The 21,042-nt window shown below is 39.2% G+C and overlaps 1 protein-coding gene across 2 annotated transcripts in view; it reads right to left on the bottom strand.

Moving 5' to 3' along the window:
• The window catches only part of LOC139454344 (1-phosphatidylinositol 4,5-bisphosphate phosphodiesterase gamma-1-like), an 84,096-nt gene that overhangs the window by 16,947 nt on the left and 46,107 nt on the right, over positions 1-21,042 (bottom strand). The window contains exons 20-25 of one of the 2 annotated variants that reach the window (XM_071235977.1): positions 20,025-20,202; positions 19,011-19,079; positions 12,798-12,901; positions 11,363-11,508; positions 10,642-10,790; positions 9,635-9,670 (exon numbers count right to left, since the gene is read on the bottom strand). In XM_071235977.1, coding sequence (XP_071092078.1) covers positions 9,635-9,670; positions 10,642-10,790; positions 11,363-11,508; positions 12,798-12,901; positions 19,011-19,079; positions 20,025-20,202 — 682 coding nt within the window. The remainder of the gene's footprint in view (positions 1-9,634; positions 9,671-10,641; positions 10,791-11,362; positions 11,509-12,797; positions 12,902-19,010; positions 19,080-20,024; positions 20,203-21,042) is intronic. The other variant, XM_071235978.1, reaches the window with a different exon arrangement.

The raw sequence follows: 21,042 nt of genomic DNA, 5'->3' as shown, positions 1-21,042 counted from the left end.
TAGACGACTGGGACACCCGTGCCCCCCAACATATTTGTAAAAATACGCTGCAGGTTTTTTTAAATGTGGGCCAGAAGAGATCAGTCAGGGCCTGCAGCTTGTAAAGTCTGTGGGTCCTGATGGCAGCCTGGCAATCTATTATATTTCAAACATTGTCTTCCCTGTACAAACATTCCTGGGTGGTAAATAATGGTAAATAATGTGGTGAGAGTTCATGGGACTATAAGTTCAACACAACCGGGGAGTCTCAACTCAGAGTCTGAGGCAACAGGGTTCGACTGTACTTACAGAAATTCCATTATAACCGATGACATCACCATTAAAACATTCCAAAGAAGATAAACTTTGTTAAATTGAAATGACAAGGACTAGTAAATGCCACATGTCACACGATACAATATTACATGAATAGCTACAACAGACCCTAGAAAAACAATAACTAAAACTGTTCTGCACATCCTGAGCAGTTTCACCTGTCTGTACCGACACTTGATCTGGTGCAGATACAATCAAATGAAAGCCAGACAAAATGTGAAAGTTGAAGTGACTTACTTTACATGGAAGGAAGGAGGATAAAGGATTCCTTTTATACCAAAACTAATCTGATAAGGAATAGTTGGATGTGGGAGGGAGAATTTGAGCATTGAAAAATTAGCAAATCTGTTTCCTTGCTTCCAGCAAGGATCTACACGACGTAATAGGATCAAAGAAAATTATGACTGCAGTAGGCGTAATTAACCTCTGGCTGTTCTCAAGATGAACGTGACATTTAATTTGACCGTCAGAGAAGGACGTGAAATGTCGTATGTACCGGTACTGTAAATTGTTACTATTTTTGGACCTAGACGCAATGATGTTTACAAGATATTACATTTCCACCTACAACATAGGATGAGCTTGCTAATAACATCGACAAGTATTAGGACCATGTATTGGCTAAAGAATTGTAGCGCAATGTATTGCGATACAGGTAGCAGTATTGCGATAGGTATTGTGATATACTGGGAGCTGGAGTGTTGGACACTGACCGTACATCATCCAGATCGTATTTCCTAAATATTTAAGAATTGACTTTCACTTTGTGTGAGTTCATTGGAGTATGAACCTTCATAGAGTGAGGGCTAAACTGTATGAACGTTGGAGCTTGCGAAAAGCTGTATATTGTGTAAAATTAAAATTAAAAAATTATTAAAGTAAATATTTCTCAGCATGGTTACTCTCCGCCATTTTGTCGTCATGGATAAAGGGGAGATAACATGAGAGAAAAATCACTTCCGCGTTTCTGCAATAAAAAAAAATTTCGAAGAAAATGTTCATACGTAAAAATTTCCGTGAGGATTTTACATATAATAACAAACTTGTATGTACCAGAATACAGAAAAAAATATTGCAATACATATCCTTTAGCATTATACCGGCATACCAGTTATTAATACAATGGAATCTGAAGTGTTGGGTGAGTGAATAAATCGGTTACTACACTCTTGTCATATTATGGTGACTGAGTTGGGTTTTTACATTTGTATGATGCTTTTAGCAATATTCCAGTCCTATCCTGGCAGGGGACTCCGGAAATAGGCCTCACACACTGTACCCATGTGGGGAATCAAACCCTGGGCTTTGGCATGATGAGTGGTGCTTTAACCACAACCTCACCACAACTTGTAAAACCCCAGTGCAGAGTGAGTGAGTGAGTGAGTGAGTGAGTGAGTGAGTATGGTTTTACGCCGCTTTTAGCAATATTCCAGCAATATCACGGCGGGGGACACCAGAAATGGGCTTCACACATTGTACCCAGCAGAGTGAGTGAGTGTGTATTTGTTGTTTAATGCTGTACTCAGGAATATTCCAGCTGATGACGGCGGCATGCAAATAAACAAGTCCGGAAAACATAAGCCAGTAATTGATAGCATAATATGATTTTGTGACCACTGAGATCTGGAAAATCACATTTTTCCACATTTTCTTACAAATAAAGATTATATATAGGTCACAGGAAGAATAACCTACTCCCAACTCAGAATTACAGATTATCTGGCCTTCATGAATTAATATTGAAAGGTCTTCTCTTAGGATAGCTAATCTATAATTCCTCGTAGCTTGTAGGTTATTCTCTGAATGATTAATTAAGCATCATGCAATAATATCAGCTGGTCTCACCCTGCCTCACAACAACTGGATGTCACCCAAAAATAACCCTGTCTTCTCTACGCATGATGCAACACACAGTGATGTTTACACATTGATTGACATGCTAATGTACAAACATCTCACAAATCATAATCCTGGCCAACCCAGGGGACACTGTAAAACAAGGTCATATTCCATGGGCATAGTAAAACCAGGTCATATACCTTGGACACTATAAAACCAGGTCATATTACATGGGCACTGTAAAACAAGATCAAATTCCATGGGCATAGTAAAACCAGGTCATATCACATGGGCACTGTAAATCCAGGTCATATTACATGGGCACTGGAAAACCAGGTCATATTACATGGGCACTCTAAAACCAGGTCATATCACATGGGCACTCTAAAACCAGGTCATATCACATGGACATCGTAAAACCAGGTCATATTACATGGGCACTGAACCACCATGTCATATCACACGGGCACTGGAAAACCAGGTCATATCACATGGGCACTCTAAAATCAGGTCATATCACATGGACATCGTAAAACCAGGTCATATTCCATGGACATCGTAAAACCAGGTCATATTCCATGGACACTGGAAAACCAGGTCATATTCCATGGACACTGGAAAACCAGGTCATATTCCATGGGCACTGTAAAACCAGGTCATATTACATGGGCACTGAACCACCAGGTTATATCACATGGGCACTCTAAAACCAGGTCATATTACATGGGCACTGTACCACCAGGTCATATCACATGGGCACTGTACCACCAGGTCATATCACATGGGCACTCTAAAACCAGGTCATATTACATGGGCACTCTAAAACCAGGTCATATTACATGGGCACTCTAAAACCAGGTCATATTACATGGGCACTCTAAAACCAGGTCATATTACATGGACACTGTAAAACCAGGTCATATTACATAGGCACTGGAAAACCAGGTCATATCACATGGGCACTCTAAAACCAGGTCATATCACATGGGCACTCTAAAACCAGGTCATATTACATGGGCACTGTACCACCAGGTCATATCACATGGGCACTCTAAAACCAGGTCATATTACATGGGCTCTGGAAAACCAGGTCATATTCCATGGACACTGAAAAAACCAGGTCATAGTACATGGGCTCTGTAAAACCAGGTCATATTCCATGGACACCGTAAAACCAGGTCATATTCCATAGACACCGTAAAACCAGGTCATATTCCATAGACACTGTAAAACCAAACGAAACACAAATGATCTGTTATATCACACCAACCACAGCAACCACACAACTAGCATGTCAGTTTGTCATTGTTTCAGTTGAATTACATGCAATTTGTCTTATCATGAACATCACCATAAATTATTACCATAATAACAAGCATATTAGTTTGGAGAAAGACTAATGAATAAAATATAAGACGATTGACTTTATGAAATAATTATTAATTTGCCAATTGTAAATATAATTGTTTTCTGAACCATGCAAAAATGTGAGAGCAGATGACACTCCTCTTTCTTCAGTTGAGATTACAGAGCAAATTCTGATATATATATAAGTATTCAGTTATCAAGTGTGTGCCTGTACTGGTCTTGACTGATGCAATTTTATAGTGCTAGGCCCCTGCCACAGTTTAACATGAATACACCACTCAGACATAGTATACTGACTCTGAGGCAACCAGTTCTTGTTTTAGCCGCTCAATGCCGAGCGCCAGCAGGGTAACAAGTACCATCGTTTAACACAGGGGTCCGGAAACCGTCATATGCGCCGGACATGTCCGATTGGGAATCTCAAATGTCCGGTTTAAAATATTGCTTACTGGACATTTTAAAAAGTATTGTCCGGACATTCTTAAATTTTGACCGGACATGATCAACAGTTAGGACTGAGCAGTTTCTGTCTGCAGTTGCAATACAATGAAGATTAACTACACTGACAAGCTTTGTTTGTTTTGATTGCTGTAAATACATCGTACCTACATGATAGTCCAATCGGTCAATCACTGTAATAGGCAATAAACTGAGTTGACACTGATTAATCATAGATTAATTACTGAGAAACATCTTGTTAATTTGAGTGAAAGGTGTGTACAACTGTACATAAATACCTTGCATCATGGATGTACCTCATTATCCTCACAATGCTACGATACGTAACCTCAGACAAGTAGCGAAAGCGTGACGACAGCCATTCGACCGATGCAGATCAGTCGAGCGGATCTGACAAACCCTCAAAGTCTGGACGATCATTTTGTAAGTCGTGGCTAACGACTTTCACTTGGTTGACATACAATGAGGATTTGCAGATTTTATTGTTTTCAGTAGCTAGTCATATATTGAATCTTGATTGACCGCCATTTTGCTTTCTCGGACAATTGATATCAAATTTTTTTACAGTCAATAATTCAGTACAGATGAAAAAAGTATTCAAATAACTATTGCTATCAACGATATTTTAGTTCTTGTGATTAAATTATCTGTCTTGTTTTTAAAAAAATCTTGAGTTTAAAAAAAACCTTTTCCCATGAGGTCACGTGATAACCAAATATGGGATAATAGTCTCGATCCAAATGTTACATACAACGCTTACACTTGAGCAGACTCATGAATATAACTCATGAATATTAATTAGACCGTTCACTACGTTAACAGATCGTTATTATAACAGAAACATACGTATGTTTTCCATGTAATTTAAAATGATATTATTTGTTATTAATTGTCCGGTGAATTAAACATTTTAAATTGAAACAATTCATAATTCATCATATTATGAATACGTAAACTTGTACTGTGTGAAAAGTCGTACTAAAATACGCTATTTGAAGGGGGCGTGGCCTAAATGCAAATGTCCGATTGGGATTTTAAATTTTCCGGACCCCTGTTTTAACATCAAATCCCCGACCTTCTGCTCTCTCTACCACTAGAACACGGAGGCGGTCTCAGGACAGGTAATAGTGTGAGTGACTTTGGTTTAACGCCACAGTATTCCAACAGTATTCCAGTTTTATCGCGGCGTGTTAGAAACTAACATTTTTAGTCCACTAGTTCTCATAACGATAACATATGATAAACCCCCTGTCATGGATGATTGGGATATTGCCAATTTCTATCGCTGCATCCTAAAAAAGGTATTTACTAAGTGTAATGACAAATGCATTGATACTTTCTGAGAAATTGTAACCATTAACTTTCTAGTGATTTTCTTTTCATCTCATGCCCTTGACCTTTTGACACAGGCAAAAATAACCCCAAAGAACCAAGTCAATGGAAAATAATCTCTGTTATGTAGTAGCAATTCGAAAAAAAATCACTGGCAGTAGCAAAATGTCGAACAGAATCTTAAACAGGTCCATTTCACAAGGCTGCTAAGTACATCTATCACTACAGTCAATGCTGTACAATTTAATAACAACAGTCATATTAACCAAAGGAAACAAGTCTTTTGGGCAGGGGTCCGGAGAATTTAAAAGCCCAATCGGACATTTGCATTTAGGCCACGCCCCCTTCAAATAGCGTATTTTAGTACGACTTTTCACACAGTACAAGTTTACGTATTCATAATATGATGAATTATGAATTGTTTCAATTTAAATTGTTTAATTCACCGGACAATTAATAACAAATAATATCATTTTAGATATACATGGAAAACATACGTTTGTTTCTGTTATAATAACGATCGGTAGCGAACGGTCTAATTAATATTCATGAGTTATATTCATGAGTCTGCTCAAGTGTACGCGTTGTAACATTTGGATCGAGACTATTATCCCATGTTTGGTTATCACATAGAGTGTGAGTGGGTGTGGATGGTTTAACGCCGCTTTTAGCAATATTCCAGCAATATCACAGCGGGGGACACCAGAAATGGGCTTCACACATTGTACCCATGTCAGGAATCGAACCCGGGTCTTCGGCGTGACGAGCGAACGCTTTAACCACTAGGCTACCCGACCTCACCCTTTCGGGTAGAGTTTGCTCATTCGTACAATCTGAAAGAATTCCACCTTCACTGTTGCTATGCAGCTCTCAGGCATTTCTTTCATACACAGCAAACTACTGTCATAACGAGCTGAAAGTGACCACTTATTTTAGTTCATTGTATCCGTCGTTCGTTATACGCATTTCGACCGTCAGACATCTTTTATCAAGCCATGTGACATCATTTTACTCTGATGAGTGCACTGTACATGTACAGAATATATCCACTTCAATCACTGTGTTACTATTGTTAATTGAGGGTGTAATTTGAAGACAAGGTGTCAGTTCTTAAGAGTAAATCCATTGCCTTCAATTGCCTTCAGATGTTTTTGACAGTTTAATATGTTTTGTTTTTAACAGTTCGTTAAACTCTTACACATTATTGTTGACAGAGTACACACGGGACCACAAGGTGAGCTGCTTTATCATTGTTTATCCGTTATTTCGTCATGAGCATGTTGGTTATATGCATCAACTTTATGTGATAAACTATTTGGCAAATAGCCGGGATCAAAAGAATAGTGCGTTATATCCGTCAGTTTGTTATAAATGTGTTCGTTATAAATATAGTTTACTGTAGCTTTACAGTGAAAGGGACCCGTGAAGATACGGGGTAGAATAGGTCTTTAGCAACCCATGCTTGTCGTAAGAGACGTTTGATCCATTTCATCGTATCCCAACTTGTGTGGATCGATGCTCAAGATGTCAATCACTGGATTGTCTGGTCCAGCCTCGATTATATACAGACCGCCGTCAAATAGCTGGAATATTGCTGAGTGCGGCGTGAAACATCAAACAAACAAACAAACAAACAAACAACAAACTAAGTGAAAGGGCTCTTCAAACACATAGGCAGATCCATGCTTTGCGAAACAGAAATAATTATACTCTACAAGAGCAAAAACACAGCAATAAAATACTTGTAGACAAGTCAGAGATTGAAAGAATCATCCTCACAACACACAGAGTGTCAATGTGGAAGTGGAAATGAAGGGGCATATCAAGTTTTCACAAGATATCAAAGCAAGATTTGGCAAAACATTCCTAGAGAATGCAAAAAGGCATATGGATTACATGTAAGAACTTTTCTAACAGCCACATGTGCATCAACATTAAAAAAAACCTCTGACAATCATATATAAATCCAAACTGCACTCGCAAACCTAGTAAATTGATCCAGTGGCTGCTAACAGGGCACAGAGCATAACTATAGGCCCACCTATCCCCTGTTTAATCATTGCCAGTAATAGATGACAGTTGGGTGAGTGAGTGAGTATGGTTTTACGCCGCTTTTAGCAATATTCCAGCAATATCACAGCAGGGAACACCAGAAATGGGCTTCACACAATGTACGCATGTCAGGAGTCGAACCCGTGACAAGCAAACGCTATAACCACCGGGCTACCCGACCGCCCCTATGACAGATGGGACTTATTCTGTCCATGTTTCCAATAGTGGGACTCACTACACCCGGAACAACCCAATTCCATTTACACCCACTGTTACAAGAAGGATGGGGTGGTGTGTTTTACAAAGACACATATTGACGTCATTCTCAACAATGTTCCAGCCATATGACAGTGGCCTGCATACAATCCATTCTGGACCAGACAATCCAGTGATTGATATTATGAGCATGTGTCACGCTGTCAGGCTACCATGATAGCAAGGCCATGAAACTAAGTCTCACACTCTGATCAGCTGAAGCAGCATCTTGTCTCATCTGACAAGCGCAGGTTGCTGGAGACCTATTCTAACCCAGAATCCCCACTGGGAAACCAGCATACATTGCTGGCGACCTATTCTAACCCAGAATCCCCACTGGGAAACCAGCATACGTTGCTGGCGACCTATTCTAACCCAGAATCCCCACAGGAAGACAAGCATACGTTGCTGGTAACCTATTCTAACCCGAAATCCCCACAGGGAGAACAGCATACGTTGCTGGCAACCTATTCTAACCCAGAATCCCCACAGGGAGACCAGCATACGTTGCTGGAGACCTATTCTAACCCAGAATCCCCACAGGGAGACTAGCATACGTTGCTGGAGACCTATTCTAACCCGGAATCCCCACAGGGAGACCAGCATACGTTGCTGGAGACCTATTCTAACCCAGAATCCCCCCAGGGAGACCAGCATACGTTGCAGGGGACCTATTCTAACCCGGAATCTTCACAGGGAGACAAGCATATGTTGTTTGGGATCTATTCTAACCCGGAATCCCCATGGAGAGACCAGCATACGTTGCTGGAGACCTATTCTAACCCAGAATCCCCACAGAGAGACCAGCATACATTGCTGGAGACCTATTCTAACCCAGAATCCCCACAGTGAGACCAGCATACGTTGCTGGAGACCTATTCTAACCCGTTATCCCTATGGGAAGCCAAGCATAGGTTGCTGGAGACCTATTCTAACCCAGAACCCCATGGGAGGAGCATTGGGGACCACTGTTCCCAAACATGAAATCTTGAATCAATAACAGACCATAAATTCATCCAGGGAGACATTAAAAAACCCAAATGCACTAAAGCAACCAATTCATAGCTTAGATTGTCACTGGTCGTTGTTCCACAACGACTGATCCCTAGCTGCACCACTAACGTGGCAAGTATCAACGCAGTGCATAAAAATCATAAAAAAACAAACAATTAACAGCGGATGCTGGGATGCCTTTACGACAAGTTGCGGAGCTAAAGAAAATCAAGTGCTGCTGATGAAGAAGGGATAAAAGGCTCCAGTACACAGGATGAAGTTACATGTATGCTTCACAGCAAATGAAGGTAAACTTTTATGTGTTGATACATGTGCAATACGTGACAAGATGATGAAAAAAAGCAAGAAGAGGTTACAAGGAAGACCCTTAAAGAGTTGACCAGGAACTGACCATCACTCTTACAAGTCTCTGGCTTAAAATATCAATAAAAAATTATTAATTATTTTCTTTCCTTAAAATCAATTCCTAAGTTACTTATTTAAAAGTATATAATAACACATACCGGTACTGTATTCGACGTAATAAGTGCCCGCTCTAATAAGCGCCCACGGAGATATTTGCTAATATATTGGCTAGTGAACAATCAATGATCAATGTACACAAGACTTATTTATTCGTGCATAATACGCACTCGTGTGTTATATCACCCTTAATTATGGGCAATTAAATTCTTGATAAATATATCTGTCGTATGTAAACATTTCAAACCACAAAATTTACGATCTGCAACTCAAAATATTCTCATAAGCGCCCCCTATTTCTAATTTTGAGCGCCCTGGGCGCTTATTACGTCGAATACGGTAATCATAATTCGAAAATATTCCAGTATAATGAGTGGACAAAGCATTTAAATATCCTTTTTTTCTTGAATATAATGCAAACAAATACTGAATATTTAACCCATTCTTGTAGTGGTCATTCCTGAACTCCAAACTCTGTAAGAACCTTCCTGTTTTCAGCTATGATAGGACAAAGCTTGAGTGTTAATCCCTTACATACCATCCTTTCAATGTCATGTTTAGTTATTTTCGACATCTGGAAACAAGGGAGAGAAATATATGCTTCATGACAACAGTTACTTCCCTTTGACCAGTGAGTCTGCCTCAATCACAGTACACATGTGTAAAAAGGCTACTTCCCACAATCCTAAGGCAATATTCTAAGGAAATGCTTGATAATGAATTTATTAGTTATAAACATGTGTAATTAATTCTCTTGAAATTAGTTGCAACATTTATCTAGCATTAACAGTAGTAATATAAGCATTTATATTTGGGGCAGAGCTCTAAGCTCACTTTCTTCTTTCATAACACATCAACATCATCTTTTATATAAAATATATCATTCTAAAAACAATAGGGGCTTCAGATGTACCAAAACAAATTGGACAAAAAACAGTGAGAGTAAGTTCTGCAACTATTGACATCCAAATACAAAACTTTTGGCCCTAAACCTGATCAAAACTAAAACAAATTTCCTTATCAAATTCAATTTTGAAAAGGAACAGAGAACAATCAGTAAACAGTTATAAGATCCAAAAGGTTAGGTAGTGCTTGCTAACTACGCTCCAAACACTACCAACAAAACATATTCCAGTACACATGCACTAGGCTACTTGCAGAGCAAGTTGTTAGAGCTTCTCCAATGCAAACTATGCAAATAACTGATACATATATTATTCATACAAGTCTAAACAAACTAATAAATAAATAAAGAAAAAAATGAAAGGATGAACAAATTGTGGAATGAATGAAATGACAAATTAATGGATTAATGAATTAATAAAAGCAATAATCAATTAAATACTAGAATGATTGAATGAATGAATGAATGAATGAATGAATGAATGAATGAACATAATGCTATTGATAACTGAAAAAAATATCTCTAAATTACTTCAGCCTCCAAAACCGGACTAGGCATTAAGTTCTGACCCTACTGCTCTGTCAAGGAGTTTCAGAGAGCTGGGAAAGTCCCTGCAGTGGGAGATACACTACTCAACTCACCCGCTGCACGGCACTGGAGGAACAATGGGCTATCTTCTCCATCCAGTCCTTCATGTCAGCGTCCGTCTCACAAGCCACCTCCAGGGGGAGGGCCTGGTACCGGCTGAAGATCTTGAAGGCAAAGCTTCGGCCTCTTCCCACAGATATCTCTGAAATACAGTGAGTGATTTAACACTGCTTTGTACTGTACTTAAGTCATATCATGGCAAGTCACCTTGAGGTGGGAGACAAGCCTGAAGCGAGTGAGTGATTGAGTGAGTTGGATTTTACACTGCTTTGTATTGTACTTAAGTCATATCATGGCGAGTCACCTTGATGTGGGAGGCAAGCCTGAAGCGAGTGAGTGATTGAGTGAGTGATTTAACACTGCTTTGTACAATACTTAAAGTCATATCATGGCAAGTCAGCTTGATGTGGGACGAAAACCTGAAGCGAGTGAGTGACTGAGTGAGTTGGGTTTAAAGCTGCTCTGAACTGTATTACATTCATAGCAAGGCGAGTCATCTTGATGTGGGAGGAAAGTCTGATGTAATGCAGGTCTTAGAAATTTACCATTTCGGTGAAACCCACAAGCATGGGTATGGTGCTAACAAGCCTCGATACATAATCATGTCAAATCCACTATCACAGGTTTCTGCTATGCCTAAGGGACGTAACTCTACACAGCCAACTGCAGCACCTTAGACTTCAATCTTCATGGAATCAGTACAGTCTATCTCACCTGTCATACATCCCTGGACGTCTACAGAGCCCTGCTGTAAAGATCCCAGAGGTGCTGACTCGGCAGAATCATTCTCGGAGTCCAGCTCCTCAACATAGTTGGAGGGAAACCAGTGTTGCTTCTTCGTCCCATAATCCCCCCTCCACCTGTGCAGCCAAATACAGACACAACTTGCAATCCAAACACAACTGCACACATTAAATATCATTAGAATTTTCTGTCTCAAAACGACATTGTTACCAACTTCCTAAAACCATTTACTTGCTTCTCAAATTAAGTAAGGAAAAGATATACCGTATTCGACGTAATAAGCGCCCAGGGTGCTCTCAAAATTAGAAATAGGGGGCTCTTATTAGAATATAATTTTGGTGAAAGAGTCGAAAGATCGTAAATGATACAGCCTGAAATGATACAAAAGAAAAGTCTGTGCGTATTATACACGACAGATATATTTTTCCAGAATTTAATTGCCCGTAATTAAGGGTGCATATAACACACAAGTGCGTATTATACACGAATAAATGTACACGAATTGTGTACATTGATCAGTCGGAAGGGTGCTAAATGGGATTGTTCACTAGCCGATATATTGAAAAATATCGCCGTGGGAGCTTATTAGAGCGGGGCGCTTATTACGTCGAATACAGTATATATGAACACCTTCTTTATTAGGAGCTACGTTTCGTTGTAGGTTCTAACACTCTTATCAAGCAAGTGATGTACAGAGTACAATTAGGAGCTACGTTTCGTTGTAGGTTCTAACACTCTTATCAAGCAAGTGATGTACAGAGTACAATTAGGAGCTACGTTTTGTTGTAGGTTCTAACACTCTTATCAAGCAAGTGATGTACAGAGTACAATTAGGAGCTACGTTTCGTTGTAGGTTCTAACGCTCTTATCAAGCAAGTGATGTACAGAGTACAATTAGGAGCTACGTTTGGTTGTAGGTTCTAACACTCTAATCAAGCAAGTGATGTACAGAGTACAATTAAGAGCTACGTTTTGTTGTAGGTTCTAACACTCTTATCAAGCAAGTCATGTATATACATTACGAAAAGATTCGCAATTTCATCCCTGACACAAAAACATAGTCAATCATTGGGGGGTTTAAAAGATGAATAAGACATATTCATGTCAACAAAGACAGGCAGTGGTAAATCACTTTCATACGAATGTGTTCCAGCCGTCGATGTTGATTTTGTGAAACATTCTCTGATTGAACTATCGATATGTGCGATAGTCCAATCACATTTAGCACAGGAAAGTGGGCTTGATGTGGCAAGGGCGGAAACAAGACTTTGGTAAAAAGGCTAGTGGATGCCCTTGCCTCAGGAAGATGGACATCGAGTGAGTGAATACTGTTTAGCGCTACAACAGCAATTTTGCAGATTTTCACAAATTTCATGACAGAACATAATCAGCGAAGTGACTGTACCATCCTCCATCTTGTTTGGTGACATTAGTGATGATGGCCTCCTTGAGGAAGGATAACTCGTCCGCTCTGTTGGCCTGGTAGTCATGGAGGGCCTTCACGCGCAGCTGCATCAGACAGAAACACAACACAAACTTACTACAGTTCCTTGTCCTGTATACACATGATGTGAAGTTGGTTGATTGGCTGGTTTGTTGTTTTACGCCGCACTCAGCAATATTCCAGCTATATGACGGCGGTCTGTAAATAATCGAGTCTGGACCAGACAATCCAGTGATTAATGTCATGAGCATCGATCCACGCCATTGGGATCGATGACATGCATCAACCAAGTCAGCGAGCTTGACCGACCGATTCCGTTAGTGGCCTTTTATTACAAGCATAGTCACCTTTTATGGCAAGCACGGGTTGCTGAAGACCTATTCTACCCTGGAATCTTCACGGGTCACTTCATGTGAAGACTTGAGACAAACATTTGAAAGCCTGTATATTTATTACAAGTAAAATTTCATAACACAACTGTTCTCAATCTGGTTCCTCCCATTAGCCACGAAACACAATAGCTATTCTCCACCAGAATATTATTCCCATATCAATTACTGTAAATGAGAATTATTTTTTTAAAAAACATTTCAATATGATTTATCATAAAGACCTTAATAAGAACACGATTCAAGCAAATATCAACAGCATTGCAGAAAATCTATCATTTTCAGAACTCACAAACTGTCATTTCACTTAAGTGATAACATTAGTACAAGAAACATTTTGACACAAAACTATAGGAAAACAATAAAAACATAATTCTACAAAATTAAACAAAAGGCTACCCATGCAACAACTTGACATTGCCATAACAACATAGAGTGCTCGTCAACATACACTTGCTATCCGGCTAACTAGTGTCAGTAGAACTACATCCATGACGAGCAGAGCCAGGTATTACAAAGCCAGTGTCAAGTAAGTCATGCAGCAGAAACACCATACTACTGGATGTCATGCAACTATTAACACGTGCATATGATAATCCTATAATTGAACAAAGCACACAAATACTTCAAACTAATCAGAGCTAGTTACAGAATAGCCTGATACACTATGGCTGAAGGGGTCGTCAGTACAGGTACTACAGGTATGTACCCAGGTACGTTTCTTTAAACAGAAATGTAGAGAAAATCAGAATACAGAAAGGTATCCTAGGATGAGTGATTCCACTGCAGGCCATATTCTGCAATGCACTGAACCGGTTCCTTGAACGCTAATGTATACGAAACATCCTGGATGCCAACGAACCTCGGTAAAATTCAACATGGCAGTACATGTTGTCATTTTTTCTTCTTGTTATTTCCTTACCATAAATGATCAGAGCTGTAACTATGTTGTAGACATGCATTCCAATCTGCTATATAAAAAATTAGCAAAAACAGTGACGTACGTACATTACACTGATATTCTGCAATGCACAGCATTCTCCAGCATGCACTGAACCAAAACTACAATATTAACCGGTTTTGGGTTGAGGAATATGGACTTGTCCGCCGCTTAGGGTACAGGGTACCTTTCTGTATTCTGATTTTGGCTAGGGTACATTTCTGTATACAGAAGTGACAGAAACATGCCTGGGGTACATATCTCCAGTACCCATGGCGACAACGACCCCTTCAGCAACACTATCCCCATCCTTAAATGCTGAAGTGGAAATACAATTACAGGAAATTGGAAAATCCTTTTCACTCAGAATAGAACTCGGACAAGTATAGTCCCAGGTTGAAGACAATGAGAAATACAACAAAACCTGTTACCCCAAATCAAGCTTGCAGCCTAAAAATGATAAATCAAGCAAGATGAGTCGAATTTGAAAAATTCTTCAAACTCATTCAATAGCCTTCTAACACTGTACCATGCCAAATTTGGAGACAATCCCCTGAAAAATGCAAAAACCCCGACAAGACTGCATAATATTGGATATTTCAAACATCTTGTTTGTTTTAACCTCTTAATGCTCTTCATGTTACGTTTTGAGGAAGTATCATAATCCAAAGATATTTTAATAAATGATATCCAGAAGTCTGAAACAAACTTGAAGCTGTTGTTCTTGTCTCAGTCAATGAATTTTCTTGGCATATTGGCCTGGAAATCAATTATGCTGCCTCCAAAGAAAGGTCAAACCTGTATTATTTGATTTAAACTTTCAAACTTCTCCAAAATTGTAGTTGAATAGTTGACATAATGCAGTTTCCTATTGAGTTTGGACTATCTTCCTTATTGCTGGTGTGTGATGGGATTCCTATCTGAACACTTCCTAACGAATCTGAAGTGAGCCCTACATACATTGTATTAGCATTCATCCTGTTGATACTGCAAGTACTTCCTTCTTTAGCAGATTTGCTTTCAATACAAAAGTATATACAGTAAATGTTCATTAGATATATCATGGGCCCTTAAATCGAATTAAGTGTCCATGGATCTATAAATTCTACAAATGCCTCGCCTGCCCTTGAATACCTGTTGATTTGCTATGTCCCACTCCTAGCCATAGGAAATAACAACTTAGATATTACCACAGTTCAAAAACACTATAACAAACTACCACATAATTTGATTGTCACTATTTACATTTGTTCAACGTCATTTAACTTTCAAAGTTTGCTTTTAAATAATCACTGTCTTGTATATCAGTGTTAATGATTTAATTTCACATTTAAACCACACATTTAAACCACACATTTAAACCACACATTTAAACCACACATTTAAACCACACATTTAAACCACACATTTAATTTCACATTTAAACCACACATTTAAACCGCACATTTAAACCACACATTTAAACCACACATTTAAACCACACATTTAAACCACACATTTAAACCACACATTTCATACACTTCTCTCATCTGGTAGGGTCTGTCTATTTGCAAAATTCTTCTGGGAACATTGATTTTCCTTATATCTGGCCACCAGTATGCTTGATATTATAACCCTTCTGTGTTGATGGGGTGCACTTCGGCAGAAATTTGTTCAAAATTGGTAATTTGAAGTTCTTATTGTCCATTAAATTTGGATGGTTTCTAAAATTATATCTGAACATTTTAATCACCACTACAAAACCATAACATTACAAAAATCATTTGGAACATTGTTAATTCAAATTTGGGAGGGGTGGTGGGGTAGCTAGTGGTTAAAGAGTTAGCTTGTCATGCTGACGACCCGGGTTCGGTTCTCCACATGGGTACAATGTGTGAAGACCATTTCTGGTGTCCCCTGCTATGATATTGCTGGAATATTTCTAAAAGCGGCGTAAAACCATATTAACTCACTCAAATTTGGGAAATTGTATTGAACATTTGTTGCAGATATATCAGTCTAAAGTTGCCCTTCCTTTCAACATAATTCATAACAAACACATATCCACTTCACGTTATAATCGGCCTATGAGTGGCACTGACTGTTGCCGATTGTCCCTTCATCCTTACCTTGGACCTATAACAATTGGGAAGATGGTATACCCATGACTCATACACTGTCGCGTCGTTGTCGTCGTCAGCCTAGAAAAGCCGTCAGTGGTGAGAGCAGCTGATGGTTAGTACAGGTTATTCTACATCACAACCACTAGCTAAACTCAGGCCAACACAGAAACATGCAGTTCCAATTCACTGACTGACCAGTTTGGGGGCATTCCGTCACAGGAAAAATAGCTGGACAGGAAAAAAGTAACGCCATACCCTTAAGATAAATATGAAATTAAGAAAAATATGTTGTAATGGTTATTTGATGTTAATAACCTTCCAAAATTCCTCATAATCATGTCAAACAAAAAGATGTTCAAACTAACCATATACTACTCAATAAGTGAGTGAGTATAGTTTTACACCGCTTTTAGCAATTATACTACTCAAAATTTGCTAAGGACCAAACCTTTGACAAATGACAAGTTTGCTCCTTAGCAAATGTTGACTAGTATATTTTCACCTGTAAAACAAGATTCATAATTGTTTTGGTCTTGCTAAATTACTTTAATTTCTCGTTTGTCTGATAAAATCACTTTTCTCAATTTATTTTCTGCTTGTTAAAAAGGATAAATCTAAATCTAACAGCATACTTTATTAAAGAAACTCAAAATCAAACTGTTTTGTTTTTTATCTTATGCTAATGGCAATGGCCTTTCTTCGAAAAGACTCTAACAGTAAACATTGAATTGGAACTGCATGTTTAGCTGGCGTAGAGACTCCACGCCCTGGGACAACATGCTGTCTTGGCTCCTCTAGAAAACATTGCAAGAGGAAACATGTCATGCATCTCCTGTGTATGAGGCAGGGCTTTATGTAGGTCTGCTCACAGGCTGATATTCAGCCCCTAATCTGCAGCAAATTGCAGTACAAACTCCTAAAGTGGAACTAAACGGTTCATATTGTAATAGTTAAGACTGCTTTACCAGGTAATGGCCCTGTCCAGGTGACTCCTATTTCACCGATATAAGGCTAAAAAAATAATAGTCTTGGTTCTCAAGCACCGCCCGCATCATTGTTAAGTCTGCTGCATGTTTTGATTTTATTTCCGTTTTTAAAAAATGTAAAAATTCTAATACTTAAAAACAATGCGATACAACATAGTATGCAATTACTTCCCTTTACATGCGCACTGCTTTACTGCACATCTTGTGTGATGGTCATGGCAACAACAGGAGTTTGTAGGCTTGTTTATGTAGGGGGGCCCTTTCCCACGTTAATGGTACACAACTGTTTATTTGGTTACAAGCCCCCCAAAAAACACCACCCGCCCACACTATATTTTCAAAAGTCATTGCCTGAGAACCAATTCTTTTATTTTTTTAAGCCTAACAGGACACTACTTCACAAACACAATAAATATATTTAAACAATGTTAAAATATCTCCAAACTTTAGAAAATAAAAACTTTAAAACAAATTTCACAAGTTTGAATAAAGTAATAAATAATTTGTTCCCAATTTGCCAGCCAAGGGAACTACTCTGGATCCCTACATAAAACCCTGTTAGCAAGATACAAGCATGTTAGCCTCATCATAAGGAAACTGATTAACTATTGTGCAAAATCTGTTCTTTAAATCCATCATTTGCTGAAGAACTGACCAGCGCCATACACAGTGTGACGCTGAGAACTATTCTCACTTGAAAAGTATACACTGTTATACATACCAGGGGGCACGGGTAGCACAGTCATCTAAGGTGCGGCGATTCGCTGTGTAGAGTTGCGTCCCTTGGGTACACCAGAAACCTATGATTGTGGGTTCGAATCCTGGTTCGCTCCGATTATGTTTCTAGGTTTGTCAGCACCATACCCGTGCTCGTGGGTTTCACCGAAGTGATAAACGTCCGAGACCTGCATCACTTTGGGCTTTCCTCCCACATTAAGCTGACATGCCGCAATATAACTGGAATACTGTTAAATGGCGTTTAACTCAACTCACTCATTCACTCCTTACATACTATGGATGAGGTGTGATCAGGGACCTTTCTAGCAAAACAAAACTGCCAAATTCTAAATCTTGTGAAGGCTTTTCGCGAACTGTTCTTAAAAGGTGGGAGAAAAAACAGTTTTCAGTGAGCAATTTGATATGTGATTTTAACAAGGACAAGGCATTGTCCCTAGCCGAATTTCTTACAAGATTAGGTAAACATAGTTCATTATTACTGTAAAATTCTAAAGTCTCAGACATGCAGACTTTATGATGATAATTTCGAGTGAGTGAGTGAGTTGGGTTTAATGCCGCTTTTAACAGTATTCCAGTTATATCACAGCGTGTCAGCTTAATGTGGGAAGAAAGCCCAAAGTAATGCAGGTCTCGGACGTTTATCACTTCGGTGAAACCCACGAGCACGGGTATGGTGCTGACAAACCTAGAAACATAATCGGGGCGAACCAGGATTTGAACCCAAAATCATAGGTTTCTGGTGTGCCCAAGGGACACAATTCTGCACAGCGAATCGCAGCGCCTTAGACGACTGGGCCACCCGTGCCCCGTTGATAATTTCGAACATTCATCATGACCTGATGCGGCTTTCTTCAGAGAACAAATGCAAATTCAAAGACCAGATTGTGTAAACTAGAAGTGAGTGAAGCAAAGTGACTGGAAGAAAACAAGGTATTAGTGAAGCGGTGGACCAGCCCGACAGAACACAGACGACATGCACACTACCACCACAAGCTGTGCCGCCCCACCAGCTTGGTTACCTTTGTTGTGAAATCATTAGGATTGATATATAAATCTGGTGTGCCATAGATCCCTGTCTCATCGGGGGCCTGAAAGGGGAAGAACTCATAATGAAAGGGGAATAACTCATACTGAAAGGGCTATCACTCATACTGAAAGGGAAATAATTGATAAAGAAAGGGAAATAACTCATATTAAAAGAGAGTAAAAGGGGAAGAACTGATACTGACAGGAAATCACCTCATACCAAAAGTTTGTTTTGATTGTTTGTTGTTCAATGCCACACTCAGCAATATTCCAGCTATATGAAGGCGGTCTGTAAATTGGGATATGATGACATGCATCAACCAAATCAGCGAGCCTTACTACCCGATCCCGTTAGTCGCCTCTTATGACAAACAAAGTCGCCTTTTACAGCAAGCATGGGTTACTGAAGACCTATCGTACCCAAAGGAGAATAAATCATACTAAAAGGGAAATAACTCATACCGAAAGGGGAATAACCCATACTGAAAGAGAAATAACTCACACTGGCATCTAAATGCTTGCACATCAACCTCTGACGATTTACCATTAAACATATAGATATGTCCATTAATACCAGTGCTTCATATTCCTATCACAACCATTACATTTGAAAATCCATTGAAAATCAGACAATGTGAATACAACTTGAAAAGATTAATTTCTTTCATTAACTCATATTTCAATTAATTTTATAAAAATGTTGCCCTTTATCTTGAGTTTATTTGATGGTGGACGTTTTTACGTATCATCACAATCATATTACCTGAGACATGTATGTATACTACTCAAAAGAAGTTAAAGAACACCCTCTTTTTTCATAGGACTGAAGTTAATCTGTCATGGCAAGACATTACCATATGAACAAATTGGGTGTTCTATAGCTTCTTTTGAGTAGTATATTATCACAGACATACTCACGCTATAATTAAGTTGATGTCAACAATTCATCATAAATCTGACTGTCATAATTTTTTGAGCAGTCAGCAAGTCTATGTGCAAGTGCTCACCATGTCCAGCCTGTTGACGACCTCATGATTGACGGCATGTTTTAACTTCATCTTCTTGTACAGTGCATTCTTCTCATAGTACGTGACCAGCTCCACCAGACTCTCAAACTGAGCGTTGCCGATGAGGAACAGTCGTCCCTCCTGCTTGATACGGCAGTGTTTGATCTTGCCCTCAGCTCTGAAACAACAGCAGTCTGTTCTGAAGCTGTCATCTTTCAAGCAGGGCCGTGTTCCACAATAGATCTAAGTGCTTTTGTCCCTCAAAAGCAGTGATGAAAATTAGCAACATCCTGCTTGCCTGGATCAGTTTCGCTAGAATAGTTTCAAACATTTTGGGGTGGTGTTGTTATCACTTATCGGGCAAGTAGATGTTCTTGGTTAATTTCCATCCTTGTTCTTCAAGGACCAGCTATTTCTAGGGGAGGGTTGGTGCGGTGCAGGTTTTGTTTGAGATAAAATGATTTCAGGCAGTGCTTCAAGATATACAATGTTTTAACTGGAAGATGGCAACAAACAATCTTGCTTAAACAAAAACACAATTATTTTCAAGACCTACACTCTGCCCTGTGAACGTTTGTTTTGTTTGTTGTTTTACGCCACAATCAGCAATATTCCTGCTATATGATGGCAGTCCGTAAATAATCGAGTCTGGACCAGATAATCCAGTGATTAACATCATGAGCATCGATCCACGCAATTGGGATACATTGACATTGATCAACCAAGTAAGCAAGCCTGACCACCCGATCCCATCAGTCGCCTCTTACGACAAGCATAGTCACCTTTTACGGCAAGCATGGGTTGCTGAAGCTGCATTCTACCCCGGATCTTCACAGGTTTGAACAAAACAAAACATGAGTAAGGTATGGTACAGGCAAACCAAGGATCATCTTGAGACTGAGATTCAAACCCATGACTGTAGGACCCCTGACAGAGGGTCACAATGTCATTCAGAGAGTCATGGAATCCCAAACAAATCGGCCACTTGCACATAAACAACATGAATTTACAATACCCT

Source organism: Haliotis cracherodii, unplaced genomic scaffold (genome assembly GCF_022045235.1).
Source record: "Haliotis cracherodii isolate W230 unplaced genomic scaffold, xgHalCrac1.p SCAF_10, whole genome shotgun sequence".
NCBI classification, from domain to species: Eukaryota; Metazoa; Mollusca; class Gastropoda; order Lepetellida; family Haliotidae; genus Haliotis; species Haliotis cracherodii.
Note: the sequence above shows the minus strand (reverse complement) of the source record. Positions and strands in the feature narration are given on the sequence as shown.